Source organism: Schistocerca serialis, chromosome 1, assembly GCF_023864345.2.
Source record: "Schistocerca serialis cubense isolate TAMUIC-IGC-003099 chromosome 1, iqSchSeri2.2, whole genome shotgun sequence".
NCBI lineage: Eukaryota > Metazoa > Arthropoda > Insecta > Orthoptera > Acrididae > Schistocerca > Schistocerca serialis.
Window position 1 is genome coordinate 712,710,361 of NC_064638.1, and position 27,810 is coordinate 712,738,170.

The 27,810-nt window shown below is 41.8% G+C and overlaps 1 protein-coding gene across 1 annotated transcript in view; it reads left to right on the forward strand.

The window, feature by feature from the left end:
* Positions 1 to 27,810, forward strand: part of LOC126458104 (odorant receptor Or2-like) — an 87,629-nt gene that overhangs the window by 40,168 nt on the left and 19,651 nt on the right. Inside the window, exons 4-5 of the mRNA XM_050094933.1 lie at positions 16,287 to 16,388; positions 19,311 to 19,466. Coding sequence (XP_049950890.1) covers positions 16,287 to 16,388; positions 19,311 to 19,466 — 258 coding nt within the window. The remainder of the gene's footprint in view (positions 1 to 16,286; positions 16,389 to 19,310; positions 19,467 to 27,810) is intronic.

Below are 27,810 nucleotides of genomic sequence, written 5' to 3' on the forward strand. Positions count from 1 at the left end.
GAGAACAACGAAAGTAGGGGGACAACATATGTGTCACCCCACTCTCCATTGTAGCCAAAAATGACGTCATCCAACATGACGGCATGTAGAGTTGGTAACATTGCATGACGTCATCCAAGATGGCGGCTTTTGTCGGGAGAATAGTCCAATTGTGCCACGTCCACTAACCTAACCTCAAGAAAAAATGGCGGGAAGTTTGAATTTTGGCTGGAAAATAGTCCAATTGTGCTACATCCACTAACCTAAGCCTCCAGAAGGAAAAATGGCGGGAAGTTTGAATTACAGCATGATAATGCATGCAAAAACTGTACTTGTCTTTATTATTATTGATTATCATTTATTAACATTCATTATCATTCATTGTCATTTATTATCATTCACTTTCATGAATTATCATTTATTATTATTTATTATCATTTATTATTATTGACCTGCCTCCACTAGAAAACTCCCTCCAAATTCAAATTCCAACACGGCAATGGCTGCAAAACCTTTCTTTTGTTTATTATTATTCATTATTATTTATTAACATTCATTATCATTCATTGTCATTTATTATCACTCATTATCATTTATTATCGTTCATTATCATTTATTATTATAGGTCTATCTGCACGAGATAATTGTTCCAAATTCAAATTCCAACACGATATTGTCTCGAAAACCGTACTTCTATTTATTATTATCATTTATTATTTATTGAATATGTCCGATTTTCTCAGTGAGAAAGCTTTTTTCCTTACATCCATAATGAAAATCTATCACAAGTTCAAATCCCAACACCATAATTGTTCACATGTACAAGCTTTCTTCGTCACTTACCTTTTTTCACTGGTAGCCTATCATAATCGCGTCAAATAATAAACTGCACTTATAGTAACATAAGTCACGTCCTTTGATTTTGCAGGAGGGGAAGGGACTGAAGACTTTATTTCAAGCAGTATGGTCATCACTTGTTCTCTAGCAGTCAGCACACACATCTTTGACATCGCAGTGCAGTCACCACGACGTCCGCGCTCCAACTGAATTAGTTCAAATCCTCGCCACCTCCTGGCCAGCGCACGGAGATACTGCCTATGTCTGTCACGTGAGGCAGCCTGCCACTAGCGCGGGGGGCGAGCCCAGCGATTGCTCCCACGTCGTAAACATGTTTTCGCTGGACATGCTGGAACTTGCCGAGTTTGACATCACAGCGGCCCCTTGTCCGCTCACCACGTGTATTCGTTCAACCTGTTCAAACCTGTCGATGCCAACTGCTCACCGTCCACCACGTGTCCCTGTGCGAGCAAGAACGCAGTGCTACACTTTTGGCGGCAAAGTTTGCTCGACAGTGGAATCCGCCATTACTATATAACAGCATGTTTGTACCGCACTAGAACGCCCACTATTTGATTCGCTCTCGCACGTGCGTAATAACTGTACAATCGCTGCGCCGCCACCCCACTTACGTCACACACCCTCCATACACGCGATGGACATTGTCTTCTGTAAATAACTGGAAAATGACTCTTTATTTCAGACATTACGGTCATGCAGGTGTGTGCCAACTGAATTCTCCATGCTCACACAGCGAAACTCCAGAGCGCAGCTAACGTACGTGCGGCCGGCTGAGCCCACTCCATCGGCAGCTCCCTGGCCGGCTGACGTCAAGCGACTAGTGGTGCCCACACACCCCCACATCCAGCGCACCAGGTAGGCGGCGAACGGCGCCTCAGGGTCCAGCCACAAACGGTCAGCCACGCTCGCCTCAGAGTCCGAATACGTAAACATCTTTCCGCGCCCGCGAGCACTTAATGCTGGACAGGATGGAACCTGTCGACCGCGTGCTGGACAAACAATACATTTGGCGCCAGAGTTTGACCGACAGTGGAATCTACCATGACCGTATAACAGCACGTTTGCTCGTCGCGAGAACGCTCGCTCATTCACTCTCACCACCCCGCTATAATTGACTTTACAATTACGAAATGCTCGGCAGTGTGCAAAAGCGTGTTAGAAAACACCGTTTGAACAAGGGCCAGAGGCAGCTTCTCATTCGCTTAGAGTATGGGTGCTAAACTTTAAAGGGGTCTCTGCAATGTGTGTGTATATTTAATATGATCTTGTTCATATAGGCATATGTAGTTTGAGGTTATGGATTTGGCGAGCTGTTAGGAATTCTTGGATGGTTGCACTCTGAGTTATTCGGGGGGAGTATTGTGAATTTCGTTTGTCCGCGCTGGAGGTGGATCGCATTGGTGCCTTCGTGACTTTTTCACTGTTTGATCATAGAGGATAAAGATGATAGGGTGTTGAGGATCTGTTGTACTTGTACCTAGTTTGAGGCGTACAGCATTGCGCGCATTTCCAGCGAATGGTCAAAACAAGGTCCTGTTGTAGTAACTGAGATCGTTCTGTTTATAGACAGGTTGCAGACGGTAATAGATATGTCTTTCTCTGACTTAAATTGCAGAGATCAGATGGGTGAAGATAAATGCATACTCATCTATGCTTAGATAGTGAGAATGCTTTTTTATTATTAAGTGAGTTTTGGCAGGAGTGAATATGGTTTTATATATGCGAGCTGTCTGCTGCTGAAAAAGGGAAAGAAAGAAAGAAAGGGATGACCTAGCCCCCAGACCTGATAGATGAGTTATTAGATAAGAGCAAGTGAGTTGAACAATGCTATGTGTTCGGATGTAGGAGTCTCTAAGCGGAGGGGGGGGGGGGGGGGGGCGAGATTTTTTTTTATGTGGAAATTAATGCAATCTATAGATAGTGATATTCGACCGCTAGTGAGCGGAAAAATAGGTACAAATCGAGCGCTGGCAGAATGTTGCGGCAATGGTAATAATATTTAATTGAAGGTAGAGGTGGTAAATATGGACCAGGCTTTGAATATTGGTGTGAATGTCGTATGTGCTTGATGCTCTGTATAAAAGTTAGACTCTTTGTTTGGGTTTGGTATTTCTGGGTGTGTGTAAAATTAATTTTACTGTTGAAAGTGCGAGAAAGATGAGTTGATTGGTGTTTAGATAGAGGCTACGTTTGTAATTCTAAAAGAGGGGATGAGAATGGTAAATTGATTGATGGGCATGGTTTATGGGGTGATATATGAGTGTCAAGATAGGGTTGAGGACGTTTGCGTATGTTGATGGTGGGACAGGTGTGAGGTTAGGTGCGGTGGGAGGTGTAAATTAGATCTTATTTTTTTAAAAAATGTTGTAAAGAAAGAATGATATTGAGAAGGTTTTTAGATGGCTGGTCACGCGACGAGGCGAGAGCAGGGATGTGTAGTTATGTTTAGTTAAAGGGCAGTATAATGTCGTGTGAGGATCAATGCGCAGTGTGCTACAGTGTCATAGGAGGTAAAGACATGTACTGCTATGATGTGTCTAGCGTATGGAGGCTGCGTTTTGTAAGTATGCTACGTTGATATAAAGTTGACTTGCACCCGCGTTCGGCGGTTGCGGCTCGGGATCGCGGTCCTGGAAGGACGTATGTGTGTGCTTTGACTTCTGACGAGCACGTTGACCGTACCAACTCACACTTGCGGAAGCCGAGCAGGGGCTGTGCGAGGTCTGAAATCAGACGGATGGATGACTTCACGATCCTGTAGGCAGGGTGCAGAGGGGGGGTACCTACGCACATCCGCTGAGTTATTTTGCGAGCGGATCTGCAGGCTCTGCTATGCGTTATTAGAATAGTTTACGAGTACTGAGCGTATCTACACATCTGTGTGATGTATTATTTAGTTTGCTATAGTGTGTACGAAATTATGATTGGGTGCGTGTCTGTGGGCTGTGCAACATGGCCCAGGGCACATCTGGGATTGGTGTTTTGTGATAGCGTGATAGATATACTGTATGGTTAAATAAGTTGTTCGAAAAAAATAAATAGAGTGTTCTAAATGATTACACGTGCCTGCAGCGCAGATCAGAGTGATTGATTTTCCGTCATCATCTCGGTTGCATGCGAGTAGTAAATGTTTTCCCGGCCGCGTTAATCGAGTGTGTCAACGAGCTATCAGCTATTCTGACAATAAACGTGAAGGCAGGTCCAGACCTGTGACGTCGGCGGTATACATGAGAAGAACAATGCAGCTTTCACATGTGTCGGCTGCCACGAGTGCTCAGAAGCTGAAGTTGGCTGGAGACTCTGGAACCCCTTTCCCCGCCGACCGCACGCGCACGCAGCCTGCCTCGGAGCGTAATCTAAGGCGCATAGGCGATATCAATTTCTCCGGTGATAGGTGCGAATGTGACTGTGTTGAGGTCATGTTTGGGGGAGGCCGAGCTGAGACTTTTGGTCAGTTTGGCAGCTGGTGGTGTTTGGGCGCGTCTATTGCACTATTTTGCTATCATGTCTGTGCACTGTGCAGTGCTTTATTTGGAGATTTTAAGAGTACAGAGCTCGTCTGCTGATATTGTGTACTGCGTTATTTAAGAACTGTTTGCTATTGTGTGGTGAAATTAGGAGTTGTTTACGTGTTTGTGGCTTGTGTCAGATGACCACAGTCGGATCAGTGCGGGTGTTTTGTGACAAATGTACTCCACAACTAAATAAAAGGGCTCCAAATAAATAGAGTGCAGCCCTTCCTTACTTCCCCGAGCAGCACAGCGCAGTCTGAGCTGTTTTTGCGCAATAACGGCAATCTGGTCAGAATGTGAGTGAGTAGATAAATAACTGGACAAATTTATCTGTAGAGGAGTTAGAGGTCTGGTTTGGAATGAATATCTTGATGGATGTGGTTGTGTTGCCAAGTGTAGTGCACTACTGGAGTTCAGAAACTGCCTTATGTCAGGCTTACATATCGAAACCTATGAGAAGTAAACGTTTCAAAAAGATATATCACATATAAATAAAGTACACTCGTTCCTCCTTCCATCAGCTTATGCACTGAAATTATTTCCGAAAATTAGCAGTTGTTTAACTATTTGGAGGTAAATGTTTTGCATTATTTACGAGCAGTTCGCATGTCTGTAGGCTGTGCTATGAGTTATTTTTAACTGTTTACAATTAGCAAGTGTGTGTCTAGAACATTATAAATGAGTTATGTGGGAGTGTTTTTCAGGTCTGTATGATGTGGGACATGTCTGTGTGATACATATACTCCATTCCCAAATAAAGTAAATTCGTTCCTCCATCCATGGACCTAGTGCAGGGTGAGTCCATTTACCAGAAACGAGTAGGAAGAGGTTGAGTGCTAGTGGCTTAGTTTGAAACAATTTTCTTAGGTTGGTGGCAGAAGCACAAGTGAGCTTTGTTTACTGGCAGATTTCAAACTTGGCGCTGGTTCCTAGGAGGAGAAGGTGGCGGTCTGGTCCTCGAAAAGTAGTTGAAATTAGGGAGATGAACACGTTTCCATATGTATATGAAAGACGAAATGTACTGTACATAGAGATACAGAAAACAGAGCTAGCGCACTCCGAATGTGGAGGTGACTGGATACGCCTTGGTTACATTTAGAGATAATTTTAGAACACAGAACGATAACTAATGTCACGGTCGCATGGATGGATCTGACATAAAATCGAAAGAAATACGAAAACTGATTAGCGCATAGATATAAACTAACCTAATATACACCGAAATGCGGTAAAAATGAGAACGTACTTGCTTATCTTCTGGTTCGCAGGGGGGAATTTGTACATGGAGTCAAGTATGCGGCAACAAGAGGAATGCAGGAAAACGATGACGTCGAAGCGAGCCCAATAAGGAAGGCAATCAATTTTTTCTCGTTGAGTTCGTATTATAGTGTATGTCTACCGAGGTAGCAGTGATACACGCGAGTTGAATACTGTATTTGATGCTTTTCAGGAGGACAGAGAATCATTCACGTATAAACTTACTCACATCTGTGTTAAATAACAGAGAGTGTACGGGATGATCGATTGAGACAGAGCTGCAACTAGGTACGATTCAAACGTTGACTCATTTATTCTAGAGAAGGACGAGCTGGTGAAGGTAGATTTTTTTTCCATTATTCTATTTAGTTGCTTTAGTCACGTGATATAGCCAGCGTTCTAGTCGTATGCGGCTACGTGCTCGGTATGTGGTTTAAGGCGCTGTCTACTTGCGATCGTTAACGGTGAACCCGTCGGTCATCAGAGGACTTCCATCTCATGTGTGATGAAAGTTGACACATTCCTCTAAACGCACTTTGATTTATGCGATCCCCACCCTGTCGCATGCTTGGTGTAAAATCGAGACTTTAGCGTCATAACTAAGTTAGCTGTGGGTATTTATGAGGGGCTGTAATCATTGTGTACACACTTACCCGACAGACGGGTGTTTACAGAATCGGTGACGGGATGACTTGTAATTTTCACATGTTGGACGCTGCTGTTATACGTATCTGTTTGCTTGTAGGATGTACCGGCTGCTAATAACTATCACTTTTTATATAGACCTGATGGAGTAGTAGTATTATTTCTGACTCGTGATCTCGTGTGATCATTGGGCACTAGACGTGTCCGCAGGGCTATATTGGGCTCGCATCATAGCAAGGAAAATTTTACGATTGGGGTAGAGATAGCTCAGCGTAAGATTAACGGGGAGAAGGATGTATGTCTGACAGGACGGAAAAGTAAGCGATCTAAGGTTATTGCCCGTTTTTAAGTGCTGAACGTTCTAGTTTTAGGGGTGTGTCTTTATGGTCTCTCTCTCTCTCCCTCTCTCTCTCTCCTACCGGAACCTTCGTTGCACCGATCATGGACACTAGAACAATAATTTACACATGATAAATTGGATGTTTTTCTTAAAAATCTATCGAACTACGTTGTGTATAAATATCGGTCCGTTCTTGTTCTTCTTAACTGTACGCTATTAAATTAAGACACTTTGAGATCTGTTACTATAGATCGATATGGTGTGCTAAGCTCCAAGACTTGCTTAGATTTCGAGAAATGTGGTGCACTTGGATGGGTTAGGACTAGGAAAGCTCTATTCAGTCAATAGAGGTGGAGTGTAGCTGTATTCGTCTGCTCGGTTGAGGAATAATTGGGTAGCGATGTTGCGGGGTAGGTAGGTCAATGCCGAGGTGAGGATGGTCTTTTAACGTAAGAGGACTAGATAGCTCTGTGACCGCTATACGCAGAGAGATTGATCGAGTACTGTGCGCGAGGTCTTAGAAATATGTATAGCGTTGTCTGGTATAATTCGATCATCTTTATGTGTTCGAGAATTAAGTGTGAATGGACGTGCTGGGCAATCGTCTATGAATGGTCGCAATGATACTTGCAAAGTAGAGAATGTATGGTTTAGCTACGATACTGAAATTAAGAAAACAAGTTGTCACATGATTGGCCAGTGTTGGACTTACTGTAAAATTTTTCACGATATCAGCTGTGATGGATAATATTACAGTAGATCGGTGGTGCACATCTGTGCATTGGGTACGAGATAATGATTGACTGACAACGCTTGATTGAGTTGGGGGAGAAATTTTGGTTGATGGACCACAACTTCCAGGATTGCTAGCACCGATAACGGTGATCCTGTACTTGTGTACAAAAATGACCAATCACTAGAAATGGAATGCAAAGTTATAAACTATTCGGTCACTGCGACATATCAGTTTAAATGTAGAGGTGGTCAATCACTTTCGAGGGAAGTCGCTACAACGCCAGCAGGCTCTTCTATTTTCCTTGTGTTGTGGCTGTCCTTTATTTAAATTCATTCAATGTTATGCTATCGACTGTAAGAATATGATTTATAAGGTGTGAGGTATAGTTTCCTTTGAGAGGCCATGCATCAGTCTGTGTTAATGTCTGTTTAGAATCAGACAGTGACTTTGAAGTCGCGGCAGAAAGACGAAATGCTCGGCAGTGTGCAAAAGTGTGTTAGAAAACACCGTGTGAACAAGGGCCAGAGGCAGCTTCTCATTCGCTTAGAGTATGGGTGATAAACTTTAAAGGGGTCTCTGCAATGTGTGTGTATATTTAATATGATTTTGTTCATATAGGCATCTGTAGTTTGAGGTTATGGATTTGGCGAGCTGTTAGGAATTCTTGGATGGTTGCACTCTGAGTTATTCGGGGGGAGTATTGTGAATTTCGTTTGTCCGCGCTGGAGGTGGATCGCATTGGTGCCTTCGTGACTTTTTCACTGTTTGATCGTAGAGGATAAAGATGATAGGGTGTTGAGGATCTGTTGTACTTGTACCTAGTTTGAGGCGTACAGCATTGCGCGCATTTCCAGCGAATGGTCAAAACAAGGTCCTGTTGTAGTAACTGAGATCGTTCTGTTTATAGACAGGTTGCAGAAGGTAATAGATATGTCTTTCTCTGACTTAAATTGCAGAGATCAGATGGGTGAAGATAAATGTATACTCATCTATGCTTAGAAAGTGAGAATGCTTTTTTATTATTAAGTGAGTTTTGGCAGGAGTGAATATGGTTTTATATATGCGAGTGGAAATTGTGAGCGATGGGTGAATGACGTCGGGTTTGCTGGCTTTGACATGCCGCCGCCGGCGCTCGGACACTCGCTTTATAAGGCGCTATGGGATTAGTTTGAGCATTTAGTACTTGTTTCTGTGGTTATTGGATTAAGAAGAACTGTAATATTGAAGGTCATGTCCTCAGCAGGACCGCTGTGTAATTGAGTAAGTGTGTTTACGTATTTGAAGATACGTTTCGCGAATGGTGACTTTAAGTTGATGGCGCAGTTTAGCTACCACTGTAAAAAAAATAGCTGTCTGCTGCTGAAAAAGGGAAAGAAAGAAAGAAAGGGATGACGTAGCCCCCAGACCTGATGGATGAGTTATTAGATAAGAGCAAGTGATAGTTGAACGATGCTATGTGTTCGGATGTAGGAGTCTCTAACGGGGGCGGGGGGGGGGGGGGGGGCAGAATTTTTTTATGTGGAAATTAATGCAATCTATAGATAGTGATATTCGACCGCTAGTGAGCGGAAAAATAGGTACAAATCGAGCGCTGGCAGAATGTTGCGGCAATGGTAATAATATTTAATTGAAGGTAGAGGTGGTAAATATGGACCAGGCTTTGAATATTGGTGTGAATGTCGTATGTGCTTGATGCTCTGTATAAAAGTTAGACTCTTTGTTTGGGTTTGGTATTTCTGGGTGTGTGTAAAATTAATTTTACTGTTGAAAGTGCGAGAAAGATGAGTTGATTGGTGTTTAGATAGAGGCTACGTTTGTAATTCTAAAAGAGGGGATGAGAATGGTAAATTGATTGATGGGCATGGTTTATGGGGTGATATATGAGTGTCAAGATAGGGTTGAGGACGTTTGCGTATGTTGATGGTAGGACAGGTGTGAGGTTAGGTGCGGTGGGAGGTGTAAATTAGATCTTATTTTTAAAAAAATGTTGTAAAGAAAGAATGATATTGAGAAGGTTTTTAGATGGCTGGTCACGCGACGAGGCGAGAGCAGGGATGTGTAGTTATGTTTAGTTAAAGGGCGGTGTAATGTCGTGTGAGGAGCAATGCGCAGTGTGCTACAGTGTCATAGGAGGTAAAGACATGTACTGCTATGATGTGTCTAGCGTATGGAGGCTGTGTTTTGGAATTATGCTACGTTGATATAAAGTTGACTTGCACCCGTGTTCGGTGGTCGCGGCTCGGGATCGTGGTCCTGGACAGACGTATGTGTGTGCTTTGACCGCTGACGAGCGCATTGACTGCGCCAGTTCACGCTTGCGGAAGCCGAGCAGGGGCTGTGAGAGGTCTGAGATCAGACAGATGGGTGACTTCACGATCCTGTGAGCAGGGTGCAGAGTGGGGGTACCTACGCACATCTGCTGAGTTATTTTGCGAGCGGATCTGCAGGCTCTGCTATGCGCTATTAGGATAGTTTACGAGTACTGAGCGTACCTACACATCTGTGTGATGTATTATTTAGTTCGCTATAGTGTGTACGAAATTATGATTGGGTGCGTGTCTGTGGGCTGTGCAACATGGCCCACGGCACATCTGGTATTGGTGTTTTGTGATAGCGTGATAGATATACTGTATGGTTAAATAAGTTGTTCGAAAAAAATAAATAGAGTGTTCTAAATGATAACACGCGCCTGCAGCACAGATCAGAGTGACTGATTTTCCGTCACCATCTCGGTTGCATGCGAGTAGTAAATATTTTCCCTTCCTCGTTAATCGAGTGTGTCAACAAGCTATGAGCTATTCTGACAATAGAGGCCGAGCAGAGACTTTTGGTCGGTTTGGCAGCTGGTGGTGTTTGGGCGCGTCTGTTGCACTATTTTGCGAGCATGTCTGTGCACTGTGCGGTGCTTTATTTGGAGAGTTTAAGAGTATAGAGCTCGTCTGCTGATATTGTGTACTGCATTATTTAAGAGCTGTTTGCTATTGTGTGGTGAAATTAGGAGTTGTTTACGTGTTTGTGGCCTGTGTCAGGTGACCACAGTCGGATCAGTGCAGGTGTGTTGTGACAAATATACTCCACAACTAAATAAAAGAGCTCCAAATAAATAGAGTGCAGCCCTTCCTTACTTCTCCGAGCAGCACAGCGCAGTCTGAGCTGTTTTTGCGCAATAACGGCAATCTCGTCACAATGTGAGTGAGTAGACAAATAACTGGACAAATTTATCTGTAGAGGAGTTAGAGGTCTGCATTGGAATGAATATCTTGATGGGTGTGGTTGTGTTGCCAAATGTAGTGCACTACTGGAGTTCAGAAACTGCCTTATGTCAGGCTTACATATCTAAACCTATGAGTAGTAAACGTTTCAAAAAGATATATCACAAATAAATAAAGTGCACTCATTCCTCCTTCCATCAGCCTATGCACTGAAATTATTTCCGAAAATTAGCAGTTGTTTAACTATTTGGAGGTAAATGTTTTACATTATTTACGAGCAGTTCGCATGTCTGTAAGTTATGCTATGAGTTATTTTTAACTGTTTACAATTAGCAAGTGTGTGTCTAGAACATTATAAATGAGTTATGTAGGAGTGTTTTGCAGGTCTGTATGATGTGGGACATGTCTTTGTGATACATATACTCCATTCCTAAACAAAGTAAATTCGTTCCTCCATCAATGGACCTAGTGCAGGGTGAGTCCATTTACCAGAAACGTGTAGGAAGAGGTTGAGTGCTAGTGGCTTAGTTTGAAACAATTTTCTGAGGTTGGTGGCAGAAGTGCAAGTGGGCTTTGTTTACTGGCAGATTTCAAACTTGGCGCTGGTTCCTAGGAGGAGGAGGTGGCGGTGTGGTCCTCGAAAAGTAGTTGAAATTAGGGAGTTGAACACGTTTGCATACGTATATGAAATTGTAAATTCAATTATTTAATATAGCAGGTTGGTGAGAGTGAATTAGCGAGCGTTCTCGTGACGAGCAAACGCGCTGTTATACGGTCATGGTGGATTCCACTGTCGGTCAAACTCTGGCGCCAAACGTATCCTTTGTCCGGCACGCGGTCGACAGTTTCCATCCTGTCCAGCGTTAAGGACTCGTGGATGCGGAAAGATGTTTATGTAGTCGGACTCTGAGGCAAATGCGGCTGACCGTTTGTGGCTGGAGCCTGAGGCACCGCTCGCCGCCAACCTCGCGCACTGGCCAAGGGGGTGTGCGGACACCACTGGTCGCTTGATATCAGCCGGCCAGGGAGCTGCCGATAGAGCGGGCTTAGCTGGCCGCGTGTACGTCAGCTGCGCTCTGGAGTTTTGCTGTGTCAGCTGGGACACACCTGCATGACTGTAATGTCTGAAATAAAGAGTCATTTTCCAGTTATTTACAGAAGGCTATATCCGTTGTGTGTATGGAGGGTGTGTGACATAAGCGGGGCGGTGGCGCAGCGATTGTACACTTATTACGCGCGTGTGAGAGCGAGTCAACTAGCGGGCGTTCTAGTGTGGTATAAAAGTGCTGTTATATAGTCATAGCGGATTCCACTGTCGAGCAAAATTTGCCGCCAAAAGTGTAGCACTGCGTTCTCGCTCGCACAGGGACACGTGGTGGATGGTGAGCGGTTGGCATCGACAGGTTTGAACGTGGCGCCAAAAGTGTGGCAGCGAACGGTCGACCGTTGTGTGATTCAGCTCCGAGGCAGACAATTTTGGCGGGAAGCGTGCGGAGGCGACGAATACACTTTGTGAGCATACAAGGGGCCGCTGTGACGTCAAACTCTGCAAGTTCCAGCATGTCCAGAGAAAACATGTTCACGACGTGGGAGCAATCGCTGGGCTCGCTCCCCGCGCTAGTGGCCGGCTGCCTCACGTGACATGCGTAGGCAGTATCTCCGTGCGCTGGCCAGGAGGTGGCAGGGTTTGAACTAATTCAGTTGGAGTACAGATGTCATGGTGACTGCACTGCAATATCAAAGATGTGTGTGCTGACTGTGTTGGAGAACAAGTGATGACCGTTCTGCTTGAAATAAAGTCTTCAGACCCTTCCCCTGCTGCAAAATCAAAGGACGTGACTTATGTTACTATAAGTGCAGTTTATTATTTGACACGATTATGATAGGCTACCAGTGAAAAAAGGTAAGTGACAGAGAAAGCTCGTACATGTGATCAATTATGGTGTTGGGATTTGAACTTGTGATAGATTTTTGTTATGGATGTAAGGCAAGTGGCTTTCTCACTGAGAAAATCGGACATATTGAATAAATAATAAACGATAATAATAAATAGAAGTACAGTGTTCGAGACAATATCGTGTTGGAATTTGAATTTGGGGCAATTTTCTAGTGGAGGTAGCCCTATAATAATAAATGGTAATTAATGATAATAAATGATAATGAATGATAATAAATGACAATGATTGATAATGAATGTTAGTAAATAATAATGAATAATAATAAATAAAAGTAAGGCTCTTCAGCCATTATCGTGTTGGAATTTGAATTTGGAGGGAATTTTGTAGTGGAGGCAGGTCAATAATAATAAATGATAATAAATAACAATAAATGATAATAAATCACAATGAATGATAATGAATGTTAATAAATGATAATCAATAATAACAAAGACAAGTACGGTTTTTGCATGCATTATCGTGTTGGAATTCAAACTTCCCACCATTTTTCCTTCTGGAGGCTTAGGTTAGTGGATGTAGCACAATTGGACTATTTTCCCGCCAAAATTCAAACTTCCCGCCATTTTTTCTTGATGTTAGGTTAGTGGACATAGCACAATTGGACTATTCTCCCACCAAAAGCCGCCATCTTGGATGACGTCATGCGATGTTGCCAAGTCTACATGCCGCCATATTGGATGACATCATCGCCGCCATATTGAATAAATCTGGCAACAATGAAGAGTGGGGTGACACATAGGTTGTCCCCTACTAATGAAGACAGATGAAATTTGTTTAGTCTAGTGATGGCAGGTGATTGAACTAAGTTATTATGCCTAAACACAAATACACCTTTTCTTCCAACTTTTTGCAATGCCACTTTTTCGATTGCACATGGTGTGAACTCTGATATTATTCAGCATGGCAAAGAAACATATGATGGCTTCTTCAGCTGCTGTTGCAGCAAGTTCTAAAATAAATGGCTTTTTCACCAAAAGAAAGAAAGACATTGGGTAAGTATGTTTCATACATCCTAAGAAATTCTGCTTACGTTGTTTCTATGAAACATATCTTTACAGAGTTAAAACATGCATTATTAAAGGCTATCATGAAACTAAAGGGCTATCATGAAACCAGATCCATAATATTCAGAATCACAGAACTTTTATGTTAGTTAAACAACGAAAGATACAATACTGTCGTTGAAGGTTAATCTGGTACCTCACCTTAACTGCTACAAGACTTTTCATTAAGGTCGGTTCTATGTAGTGAGAACCACACATGTTACAGTTATGAGCTTTAATATATATCAGGATAGATTTGGTGAATAGTAAAAGCGTAATTTGTGAAATTCAAGGAAATGAAAAGGTTATATTGGCTGCAGCTGAGGGAACTTTGGCATACCACACTGTTTGTCGTAGTCATAGCTACAGTTCCATGGATTGTACAACAAATGACACATAAAACTTTATGATGTGAAGTTCAGCTGTAAACGAATCAAAGCTGAAGCCATTGTTAATAATACATTAACTCCTTGGAGCAAACAACTTCTTTATGAAGACCTTGATCTTCCAAACAGGCAGAATACTGCGCTGCAGTCGGCAACGCCTATATAAGACAACAAGTGTCTGGCGCAGTTGTTAGATTGGTTGCTGCTGCTACAGTGGCAGGTTATCAAGATTTAAGTGAGTTTGAACATGGTGTTATAATCGGCGCAATAGAGCGATGGGACACAGCATCTCCGAGTAGCAATGAAGTGGGTATTTTTCTGTACGACCATTTCACTAGTGTACCGTGAATATCAGGAATCCGGCAAAACGCCAAATCTCCGACATCGCTGCGGCCGAAAAAAGATCCTGCAACAACGGGATCAGCGACGAATTAAGAGAATCGTTCAACGTGACGAAAGTGCAACCCTTCCACCAACTGCTGCAGATTTCAATACCCGGCCATCGACGAGAGTCAATGTGAGAACCATTCGACGGAACATCATCGACATGGGCTTTCGGAGCCGAAGGTACACTCGTGTACCCTTGATGAGTTCACGACACAAGGCTTTAAGCCTCGCCTGGGCCCGTCAACACCGACTTTGAACGGTTGATGACTGGAAACATCGTGTCTGGTCGGACGGGTCTCTTTTCAAACTGTATTGAGCGGATGGACGTGTAGAGGTATGGAGACAACCTTATGAATCTGTGGACCCTGCATGTCAGCAGGCGACTGTTCAAGCTGGTGAACGCTCTGTAATGGTGTCGCGCGCGTGCAATTGGTGTGATATGCGACCCGTGATACGTCTAGATACAACTCTGTCAGGTGACACGTATATAAGCATTCTGTCTGATCACCTGTATCCATTCATGTCCGTTGTGCATTTCGATGGACTTGGGTAATTCGAGCAGGACAATGCTACATCTCTCAGGTCCAGAATTGCTACAGAGGGGCTCCAGGAACACTCTTCTGAGTTTAAACACTTCCGCTGGCCACCAGACTCCCCAGACATGAAGTTTGTTGAGCATATCTTTAATGCCTTGCAACGTGCTATTCAGAAGATATCTCCACCCCCTCGTACTTATACGGCTTTATGGACAGCCCTGCAGGATTCATGGTGACAGTTCCCTCCAGCACTATTTGACACATTAGTTGAGTCTATGCCACGTCGTGTTACGGCACTTCTGCGTGCTCGCGGGGGCCATACGCGACATTAGGCAGGTGTACCAGTTTCTTTGGCTCTTCAGTGTATCTTATAGGTGTGGGTTGCATGGTATATATTATCTACAGTTTGGAAACAGCCCATGGAAAGCTGCCATTTGATATCAACATAAAGTTTACAAGTATTTTCATATTTTAGGCCCCTACGAGAAAGACTCAAAAAGTTCTGTGATTTTGTAAATGTCAGTTACCCGTCAGTTGCTAGGTTACAGCAGTACAAGATGATTGGCACTGATTACTGCTCTTGAAAGAAATTTGAATTTATATCCTGCTCTAAAATCTGTTTTCCTCTCTGAATCACGTTGTCTTTTATCCTTACCATCACTTTTCAACAGTAAGGAATCTGGATGTGGTTGCGGTTTAACCGTAATCATATCAGCCTTACTGAAACAAGCATTCGCGAAATCGAAAAGCAGACTGCCTGCCTTGGAGAGACAATATCTTGTTACGAATTGCTCATGATAAGGAGAAAATACAGGAAAGAAAATAATTTTGTGTATTTTAAGGTTAAATCTACGCTGAAGGAATGTTCTATTTTTTATGCACATCATATGCGTAAACACGATTTAAAAAAGTCGTATGAACAAACATAATTTATTTATTCTCCAAGACAATGCAAGAGGTCGGGTAAAGTGAAAACGGTTATTCATAGACCTTGGTTTAACAAATAAGAATAGCTAAATGATTATAAATAATTGTCAGGATATTTTACAACACTAGCATTAACTGAAAGGACCATTCAGTACACAATAATTTGTATTACCAACTCCTATACTTAAAGTGCTAAGAGAAAGGTAACTATGGCTGTCTAACTGGAGGAGAATCCTTTAATCAAATGGAGCAATATCACAAAGTGACAATCTTTACTTCAGGTTCACTTCATTGACATCACCTTGTGTTTTTGATCGATATCTTGACATACAGCAAAGGTATCTAGTGACAAGAACAGTGAGTTATTTCGAAATAAAATGGAACATTCCACATGAAAACTATCTCAGAATTTTGGTGGTCAAACTTTACCTACAGCGCTATTGTGTTCGAAAAGTAGTTTTAGGCTGCTATTGCTGGTATCAGTTATCGAATTGCCTTGTGTCCTTTCAGAATCCCGAAGGCAGTGGGGTGATAAAATGCGCCATGTTCCTTCCAATCCCGGCTCTACAGATATTCGTCTATTGCTGGTGTGGACATGATATAATGGAAGCAGTAAGTAATAATGTTTCATTAATGGTAGTTATACGAATATATTAGCAAACAAATGGAATTGCCACAGTTTTCGAATTTTCGTAATAGACCCTTTAAAGCCATTTTTAAAAAACTTTCTTTAGAATTCAAACTACACTGCTCAACAGAATTAGAGAATCACTTTTTCGAAATATCTTAATTTCTAAACGTGGCTACACTTGAGTTTGAAATTTGGCTCAAAGGTGCGTACAACCTTCCGCTGTAATGGTGCAAAAGCATAGCGCCATGCGACGTCAATCTCGGACTCAACGATTCTTCAACGGCAAGGTGTCGACATATGTGAAAGAAAGGCCACAGCTCAGAAGTCCGTGTGAGCTGTAAGGTGGGTTAATGCTTTCATATTTGCACCAAATTTCACCAAAATTCTGCCCAGTGCCACCTTGGACGTATCACACGATCGGAAGTTCGTGACACTCCTGTTACCCACATTTCAACCTTTTCTTCGGCTCCTGTGCCATAGAGGTCAGGACCGCGGCTCCCAGCTTTGAAATCACACGGTTTTCTTGTGAGTGGCCGAGGAAAACATTTCACACTGCCGTTCAGTATCGGTACGAAAAGGCCTCAATGGGGTGGCATAAAAGGCCTCAATGAAACCACCACTTTCCCTGGAGCGTTGATTGCCACACATTTCGCGATCGAAAACGCCAGTTCGCATTGCGATGAGCGGCAGAAGACATTCTTGACAAACTTTGACACTGCTGACACACCACGTTACCAGCAGGAATGCTTACATTGGCAACGGATGACCTTGAGGGAGACGCAAAATACATGATACACAACACTGATGGCTGCAGGAAGATGGTGTAACAGCACACACAGCACACCCTTTTGATGTCAGTACTGAGTTAGTTGTGTGCAAACTGACATGTGTTTTTCCCAGGTTCAACGTGTGTCATTTCTTGAAAGTTGCTTCAAATCGCAGTCTTCCTTAAAATGTCAGGAAAACTCTAGTGTAGCTCTTCGTCAAACAAGCGTGTCTAGAAAATCAATGATTTCATGCGAAGTCGTCCGTTCCAAAAAAACTGGTAGTGTGAATAATTGTGAAAGTTCTGGCGGACCTTCGGTGTTAAGTGATGCCTCATTGGAAATGATGTGCGCGTTTCAGCTACGTTCACAATGAAAGTCGATACGAAAACTGTGTCAGCTAAGTGGATTTCGCGTTTTATTCGTAACAGTTTTCAGGTGTTGCGTTATGTTTCTGACTCTCATGAAGTGTCTAACATCTAAAATGACAGATATTGGAGTTCAGGAAACCCTTACGTTTTCCATGAGACCCCATTACATTCACAGAAGGCGGCGTTTGGTGTGCAATTTCATGAAAAAGAATTGCAGGCCCTTTTTTTTCGGATATTATAATAGCTGGACGTTAGCAGGACATCATCAAACAATTCGTAGCATTGTTAGGGACTGATGAGCAACGCTGATGGCTGCAGTAAGATGGTGTAGCAGCACACACAGCGAATAGCACCGTGATAACGTTACTTGAGTCCTTTGGTGGACTCATTATTTCACGTGTCTGTGGCCGACTACATCCTTAGATTCATGTCTCCCGATTTTTTCTACGGGGATATCTGAAGGATAACGTCAATAATGACAATCATCACACATTGGAACAACTGAAACAGAACATCAAAGACGAAATAGTCAGCATAGTGCAGCACTATCCAAAAAAGCAGCAGCTAACATGAAAAAATATATTGTAGCTTGTGTTACACCACACGGAGGTCATTTTCAACATATGTTATGAGAAAATATACAGAGTGTTTCACAATTCATGTTACACACTTCTTGAGGTTGTAGAGGGGACTTAGTAGATCAGGTTTTACATAGGAACCATGTCCGAAACGTGATCCAATAACGCTACAGATCGTCAAAGTTATAAGCGCCGGCGCCTGTAAATCTATGTATATACAGGGTGATTTCGTGATGATGTTACAAACTTTCAAGAATAAACGAATCAATCTGAGGTATTGGTTCCAAGTCGAAAGTTATAAGCGAAAATGATTCTGATACCTCTGACAGTGGAATACGCGCACCGGTACTGTTGTTGCTAAGAATGTAGGGTATGCAACTTTCTGAGATGGCACTTTTTCACCTTCGCTGGTGTGAAACACATCTCCTCTGTTGATCAACTGCTTATAGTTTCTTAGATGTGCATTTTAGAGCCCATGTTCACTAAACATTTTTTTTCTTTTCTTGGTCCATACAACACCTCTCGAAGTTGCCTACCCTAAAATCTTAGCAACAACAGTACCAGTACATTTTTTCCACGGCCAGAGGTATCAGAACGGTTTTCTCTTACAACTTTCGACTCGTTCGTTTCGGGACAGGACCCTTACCTCAAACTGATACATTTATCCATCTCCATCACCCTTGAAAGTTTGTAACATCGTCACGGAATGGTTCAAATGGCTCTGAGCACTACGGGACTTAACTGCTGAGGTCATGAGCCCCCTAGAACTTAGAACTACTTAAATCTAACTAACCTAAGGGCATCACATACATCCATGACCGAGGCTGGATTCGAACCTGCGACCGTAGAGGTCACGCGGTTCCGGGCTGAAGCGCCTAGAACCGCTCGGCCACCGCGGCCGGCCCATCACGGAACCATCCTGTATACACATACATTTACTGGCGGCGGCGCGTATTAACTTTTACGATTTGTAGCGTCGTTGGATGGCTGTTCCTGACATAGGTTCCTATGTAAAACCTGATCTGCCAAGTCCTCTCTACAGCATCTAGAAGTGTGTAACATGTTTTGTGAAACACCCTCTATACTGCGAATGTATACATTATAACTGCATTAATAGAGATTTGAATTTTGGAATTTAGGATCGTGTAACTTCTGGTTCATTCTATATATGAGACACATGGTGCCTACAGGGCCTGTCCGTGTCGCTTGCTGCGTACAGCTGCGCCTGGGTGGGCGTGGGTCGGCGAGTGACCAGCGCGCTGCGGATCGTCATGTGCAGAGCCCAGAGGCCACTGCAGCTCACCGCCGGCAAGGTCTACCCCGTCAACAGGGACACCTTTCTGTCGGTAAGCGGTCCACCCCACCAACAGTGCTACCTTCCTCTCGGCAGCTGAGCACCGTAGAAATCCTTCCAATTGCGACCCTTTATTCTCTGTAAATGGGCGTCGTTTTCAAGATCTGCTACAGCAACAGTAAGTGGAGACCAAGTACGGTCTGCTTATCACTGGGGATCTTTGTTTCGCAACTGACCACCAAGCGAAGACTGTCTCACAAAGAAGAGTTATTCCCATTACAGTAGTACTTTTCCAATTTTACCACAATGATGGCGGAATTTTCTTCGCATTTCATATCAATTGTACGTATTAGGAGGAGTAGTAACGTAAGGTCACCGAAAAATCCTCGAGAATAACAAGTCGATTATGTTTGGTAAGTGGCCACCCTGCAAGAGCAGCTTCTGCTCTGTAAGAGACCGCAAAATGACACCCTCATTGGAGCATCATCCACTTGGTAACTGGCATCGTGTCGGGTCTAGTGCTCCATCAAAGTCATCTTTCAGTGAATGATTATATTGCAAAGCCACTAAACAATCAAGGGATGCCTCCCTCTCGGCGAAGGGACTTGTAGTCAGTTAAATTGATAGTTGGTGGAAAATATCATCACGGTGAGAATCCACTTTGATAATCCATATGGATATTATATGTTCACATCCTATGTAGTGTGGAAATCTCATCGATCAAAATATAGCGCTATAGACAATGTAGGACTGGTAGCAGTCGGTCAAGTGATCCTCCACCACCGACGAAAATCATGGCCATAGAGTGGTTTTATGTGATAGTCTGTTGCATGGAATCAGCACGGTAAGATGGTGAGACGTGACAAAATGGTAGAAAGGAGCTATAGTGCTTGTATGTGCCCATGATCACGTCGCGACTAAAGTAACCTATATGTTGATGCATCATCGAGACTGCCAACGTGCCTACAAGGAGTGGTGAACCACTCACAGACATGTAAAATTACTTGAGGACAATGCTAGTAAAAAAATCCTAACCGACAGGGACTGGAAATGAGACTTTGCTTTGTCAATCACCATCGGTTTCAAACCTGCAAGGAACTGCAGAAGTCAGTGAATGTAGGTCCATCGCGATCATCTTCCGAGTGAACAATGCGCTGGGAACAGCGTGTAGTGGTCATTTGCAGTCTGATACCTAGCAAACGTACATTGCTAACAGGGGCACACATGTTTGCACGTCTTCAATGGGCCAAACAGAACACAAACAAATAGTTTTATTTAAATTTTAATAGAAGTATATCTTTAGAAGAAACATACAACATTAGTTAATACTAATAAGTAATACTAAACAGTAGAAATTAATTAGGAAATATCTGCAACTAGCCACAAATTGTTATCCACATGAATTTTTTAGATTTTTAACTGCTATTATTTTGAAAATAAAACAAGACAACATCAACTACACTAAAATCACAATTTTTTTTCCCTTACTTTCAGTTCTGCAAACTTCTTAACACATCTTTCAAATTTACTTGACCAGTAATTTCATGGACAATTTCTAAAATGGCCAAACCATTAAGGCGATTTTGTGTAGTAGTCAAATGTAAAAAGTTCTTTATTACTTTTAACTAAGAGAAACTGCTTCTGCTACTAGTTACAGTTATTGATATTTTAGCAATATTCTTAAAGCAATAGTAATATTTGGGCAAAATTTATCTTATAATTAAGTTCAATACATTGCTCAGGCTTTCTTTTTGACCAAAATCCAGATAATGCTGAAATTTCCCATGCTAATTCTACTCCATTTATGTAAACAGGATCACCATAGGTTACAATATGTTCTAAATTTTACGGTACTTAGTATCATTTCTTTGGGTGTCGTGTTTAATTCATATATTGTATGTTATATAAAAATTAATGTCATTACTAAGTTGTTCAAATCTAGGATCAAGTGTATTCAGTGCTTGATCAATTATAAAATAAAAAACCGGAATTTATATTGCTCTTTTGGATCTTAATGGGTAAATCTCATGCTTCGTATGAGAAGCCCCTTTTTATTCTTCTAAGCCGGTTTCGTGTAATTGCTGCTCCAAAATTAGCTTCCACATCAATTTCGGTAGTAAGTGCTTTTGCATCAATAATAGTTTCATCGAAGGACGAATCCGGTAGAAGATTTGTAAAAAATGTTTTGTAATTCTGTAACAGATCAAGTGCAAATGCTAGACCAAAATCTTGTCGCCGAAGTGGCGTCAAATCGAAAGACTTGCATCCGGCGAACGATCAACCCGACGGGAGGCCCTGGTCACACGACATTTACATTTTAGCTTGCTTCTTGAAGTACTGGAATTTAGTATTTTATGGAAAATAATTAATGAAGACAAAAACTTAAACATTTTAATACAACTTAATAAACCCAAGTGCTCCTGTCTTCTTAAACTATTTACTTCTTGAAACTTCCTGGCAGTTTAAAACTGTGTGCCCGACCGAAACTCGAACTCGGGACCTTTGCCTCTTGCGGGCAAGTGCTCTACCATCTGAGTTACCGAAGCACGACTCACGCCCGGTCCTCACAGCTTTACTTCTGCCAGTATCTCGTCTCCTACCTTCCAAAGTAAAGCTGTGAGGACCGGGCGTCAGTCGTGCTTCGGTAGCTCAGGTGGTAGAGCACTTGCCTGCGAAGGCAAAGGTCCCGAGTTGGAGTCTCGGTCGGGCACACAGTTTTAATCAGCCAGGGAGTTGCATATCTGCGCACACTCCGCTGCAGAGTGAAAATCTCATTCTCTTTACTTTTTGGTTTTCGTAAATGCTTAGCAAGGTGTCGTATACATCTCCCAACTGGAAACTCAATACTTTTAAAGGGTCTATCGTGTCCTTACATCTAGTGTTACTCAGTGGTTTCAGAGCTAACTTTGAACATATTGTAAAAGTATTGCCCATCGAAAAATAGATGCCGAAAAAAAAAAAAAATATTTTTTGGACAATGTTGAAGAAATCAGTGGCTTCCAAGGTTGCTTTTTTCGCATCACTAACAGGATTGAGGGAGTGGCTACTACATGGAGCATAGAATGCTCAGGAATTATATTGTTTAATTTTAGATTGCACCCCTGCTTCACTGACGCCGCTATTGGTCGTTTAGTTCTTCAATTATAATATCCGATATTTGTTTTCCTATGGATATTTCGAGCGGTGAGAAGCATAAAATGCTTTCACTAATTTTAATCTCAACATCAACCTCAAATTTATTTATTGAAATTCGTAGTATCGCTCAAAAGTATTTTGTAGTTAAACTAGTAGGTTGGTATGTGTGTTTATCTACATGCAGAATCAAAACAAACCGGTTGATCGGACAGAAGACTGTTTGACTTCCCCGTGGTGAATGCAGGTAAGCACGGACTTTAGTCGTGAACAGTGTTTCCACGTAGATCATACTTATTTTGTAGAACAGAAAGACTGGAACGAACTTAACTAAGTAAAGCAAATGTAATTCTAATATTTTTATTTACTTGTAGCAATGCGTAAAATAATGAATATTTAGTATACTGTACACAAGCTATCTCAACAACACTGATTCAAGGTAAACCTCAATCCTTCCTTGCGAAGGTGTTTAGTCATCTCACAACAGCTTGTGAGAATCTGGACCCTTCTTCAGGAAAGAAGGAAGACGATAAATAACAATGCACGAAGTGATCGACCCAGAATAATCACCCAAAAGGAAGATAGGATCATCCGAAGGCAATCAATGGGTGATTCCAAAAAATCAGCCCCGGTAGTACGTAGTGATCTACAGGTAAAACACGGGGTGATTTTCCATATTTCGAATGTTAAACGTTGCCTAACAGCTACAGGTTTGAGTGACGGCGGCCTTCTCGAAAACCTAAGATGAGTGCGAAAAGTAGGAAGGCCATACTACAGTTTGCTAAGAGGTACGCTTCATGGACCTCTGAAACAAGTTTAATCTCTTCTCCTCCGAAGGGTACAGTACGTTAGACGGTGAAAAACAAGAGGAATGACAGAAAGTACAAAGTACCCACCATGAAGCACGGAGGAGGAAGTATCATGGTGTGGGGTTGTTTCTCACGAAGTGGTGTAAGTCCTGTTGTCGAAATTCATGGCGTAATGAATGGTCTGAGGTATCGTGAAATATTAACAGACCACATGATAGTTCACGGAAAATGAAATATGCCTCGTAACCAGCAATTCCAGCATGACAATGGTCCGAAGCACAGTTCTGGCCATGTGAAGACAGTTCTGACGCGGCACAAAGTAAAGGTACTCCAATGGCTAAACCAAACTCCAGACTTAAACCATAGAACATATTTCGGTGATCTGAATAGACGTCTTCGTCAACAAAACTGCGCCACCAAGGAGTGTTTCCACAAAGGTTTGTGTGAGCAATGGAATAAGCTCCCTCAGCCGCTACTGGCCAAACTCGCGAATGGTATGCAGTCCAGGTGTGCTGCTGCAATACACGAAAACGGTTATGCTACCAAGTGTTAAGCCAAGAACAACATGGGTAAGATTTCATTATTGTTTATCTTCAATTTAGTTCTGACAAAATACTTTTGAGCCTATGTAATTTGTTCATTTGTGTTTTATCATTGATGCAAAAATTGTAAAATCTATCTAAGAAAATAGAATGCACATTATAAAGATTTGATAATTAAGTTCTTTCATTTAAGCTTTCTCCCGAAGAATTTTTTTTCCGAATGTATTGCCTCTACAAAATACTTTTGAGCGATACTGTATTTAACTGCAAGAGTCATCTACTCTACCTTACTACTGTCACGAGTGCAGTCTAAAATTTTGGAAAGATATTTGAATTTGTTTTATTTCATCAATAATATGAAATCTTACAGTTTGATGTACCAATTCTATTATCTAGTTTTGTATATTTGTCATGAGATAGTGAGCTTTAGTCTCTTCTTTCCTTAGAAATCTACGGACGTGCTCTCCCATAGTGGGACCAAATTCAGATAGCAACTCAATTATTTTTAAAAAAGTATCGTTACTACAGTATAACAACGTTTCGCGTGTGTCCTGAAAAGCCAGACCATTTTTACCAAGTATTTTAGTAATTGCTACGATTCTTAGAAGCACCACGTTCTATCGATTTGTTTCAGCGTTAATAATTCTTTGAGTGTCCATATCTGTACTAGTCTTACAACACTTTAACTTTTTCATCATTTCTAGCCATGATTTTTGGGCCTGAATATAATTTTTGAAAATCTCATGGTCTTTTAAAGTTTTCGTCGACGTGATTCCAACTTTTAAAACCATCCTTTGAAAGAGAACTAACAACACAGCCGAAAATTTTGTGACAAAAACGTAAACGCGTTTTGTGGAGTACCGTACCGTAAAACTTGCTATCTATTGCTTATAAAAGGTGTACTGTTGTCATTGGAAGAAAAATTGCAATTATGTAATGGTTTATGTGAACTATGTCTTACTAAAAAACTTATTTCGACACATGTTAAAATTCTTGGCCGCAATGCTGGATTAGTATTTGAAGTTCGTAGAACGCTTTCTGTGGGTGTCACGGTGGTGGTGTTTTCTCAGTGACTTCCTCTGACGACGATGGAGTCAGAGTGTCGCCAGTTCCAACTGATTTTGGAAATTAGTACATCTGTTTATCGCTATAATCCTTTGTGATTCCGTATTTTCTTTTACAACCGTACATGGTGTTGGAGTCTCAGAGTCATCGCTCCTTTTGGTACAAGTCTCGATACAGCTTTTTTAACGGGCCAGCTTGTTTTTGCCTTTCGATTTCCTTTTTCACTCCTTGTTTTTCATACTGGTATCAGACAGTTTTCTTTAACTGCTAGACGGTCTGGGAAAGACGTGCACATAACTCAAATTAAACAATGTGAGCTTTAAAAAACACAAAAAATAAAGATTTACTTTTGTTCTAAGTAAGATAAAACCCTAATGAACATAACTTCAAAATTACATTCTGTCAATTTGCTTGGAATTATTTATGGTCTACACAAAATAAGTTTCGTACCTGTGAACGTAAAGGAAGTTTAGTGTTATGTATAATGCATTTTTAATGACATATATTTCAACAAATTATAGTCCTTTTTCTTCTTTCGTTTTACCCTCTTTGGGGTACGCTGGATCAATCATGTCTTTGTGGGTTGTTCTTTTCTTAGGGCCCAGTATTTCTTCATTCTTTCTGATCTTCTTTTCCTCTCTTCTTCAGAGCTGAAGGGTTTGGACTTTTGTGTAGATTTGTCTTGGAACCTTGTGTTTACATCTTTAGCAATTAATTTAGCTGTTCGATCGATAAGTGAATTTTCTGAATTCTTTAATTCCACTAGGTCTTTCTCAGTTTCTTTAATCCAGCTGGGTTTCGTTTTGCGGTTACGGAAAAAGTCAAAGATTGTTTTGTTAATCTGTGCAATTCATTCTGAGAAGATGAACCTAAAATTTTATCCTTCTTTTTCGCATAGTATCTGAAAGTTTTCTAATTTTCTTGTAGAGAGATTCATTTTTGATGTATATAATCTTATTGTCTTGAAATTTTGGTACTACGATTTTTCTTAAAATTTTTCTTTCCTTTAAATCAAGTTTCTCCATTTCGCCTTTGAAATTCATGTTATTAAAAACAATTTTACGAATTTGGTTTTAAGATTTCATTCAGTTCATTTATTCATATATATTATTATGAAACGTGTTTCATCGAAGCAATGAACTTAATAAATGTCTTATATTATTGATTCAAAAAATCATCTTCATAAAGCAAAAATATCAATAATTGTACATATAGAAACATTCAGATCTTATACAATATTTTGTTATTCAGTAGACTGCCTTTTCGGATAAATTAAATCCTTATTTTAATTAAAAACAGTGTCATAGTTGCGATTCCTTAATCGGTCTACGATAAACTAGTTATGTCAGTATAAACAACAGCTTGATGATAGCTGTGTTTACCTTTATAAGACCGGACAAGCGCGACTAGGAGTTGCGTTCTGAGGCTTCCGTACCGCAACGGCCGCACGGCTGCCGCTCGTTGAATGACCTATTGTTAGGCGAGCCACTGAACAATAGGTCATACATCCGCCGCAACGGTGTCTCGGAGTGAGCGAAGAATCTTCGCCGCGTCAGGGAGTGGACAAGATCTAACGGAAGCTCTCTATCGCGCAGCAACAGGCGGCGCAGCGAGAGAAGTCCTAATAATGAAAGTAAGCGATGCGAAACCACTCATATGACTATACAGGGTTTTACAAAAAGGTACGGCCAAACTTTCAGGAAACATTCCTCACACACAAATAAAGAAAAGATGTTATGTGGACATGTGTCCGGAAACGCTTAATTTCCATGTTAGAGCTAATTTTAGTTTCGTCAGTATGTACTCCAACGTGATCAAATTGTAAAATTTCACAATCAACATATGTGGGGTGACGAGAATCCGCACGCAATTGTGCAATCACGTCATCAACACAGATTTTCTGTGAACGTTTGGGCAGGCATTGTTGGTGATGTCTTGATTGGGCCCCATGTTCTTCCACCTACGCTCAATGGAGCACGTTATCATGATTTCATACGGGATATTCTACCTGTGCTGCTAGAACATGTGCCTTCGCAAGTACGACACAACATGTGGTTCATGCACGACGGAGGTCCTGCACATTTCAATCGAAGTGTTCGTACGCTTCTCAACAACAGACTGGGTGACCGAAGGGTTGGTAGAGGCGGACCGATTCCATGGCCTCCACGCTCTCCTGGCCTCAACCCTCTTGACTTTCATTTATGGGGACATTTGAAAGCTGTTGTCTACGCAACCCCGGTAGCAAATGTAGAGACTCTTCGTGCTCGTATTGTGGACGGCTGTGATACAATACGCCATTCTCCAGGCCTGCATCAGCGCATCAGGGATTCCATGCGACGGAGGGTGGATGCGTGCATCCTCGCAAACGGAGGACATTTTGAACATTTCCTGCAACGAAGTGTTTGAAGTCACGCTGGTACGTTCTGTTGCTGTGTGTTTCCATTCCATGATTAACGTGATTTGAAGAGAAGTAATAAAATGAGCTCTAACATGGAAAGTAAGCGTTTCCGGACACATGTTCACATAACATATTTTCTTTCTTTGTGTGTGAGGAATGTTTCCTGAAAGTTCGGCTGTACCTTTTTGTAGCACCCTGTAGTTTACATTTTATGTTTTTAAGATTTTTGTCTTATTGGGTATTTAACAGGTCGGTATTTTTCTCACACTTACAGCCAAAATGACGCTCCTAAATTTTGGCGCCCCGGGCTAATGTGCGGGTAGCCCGACCTAGAGTGGGCCCTGGTGCACTAACCGCCCAATTAGCCGTTTAATCCTTAGTGCATGAAGCGTGAAGCTCAGGCCTAAAGCGGTCCTGTGATATTTTTGGAGTGTTTTTCGTACCACGACT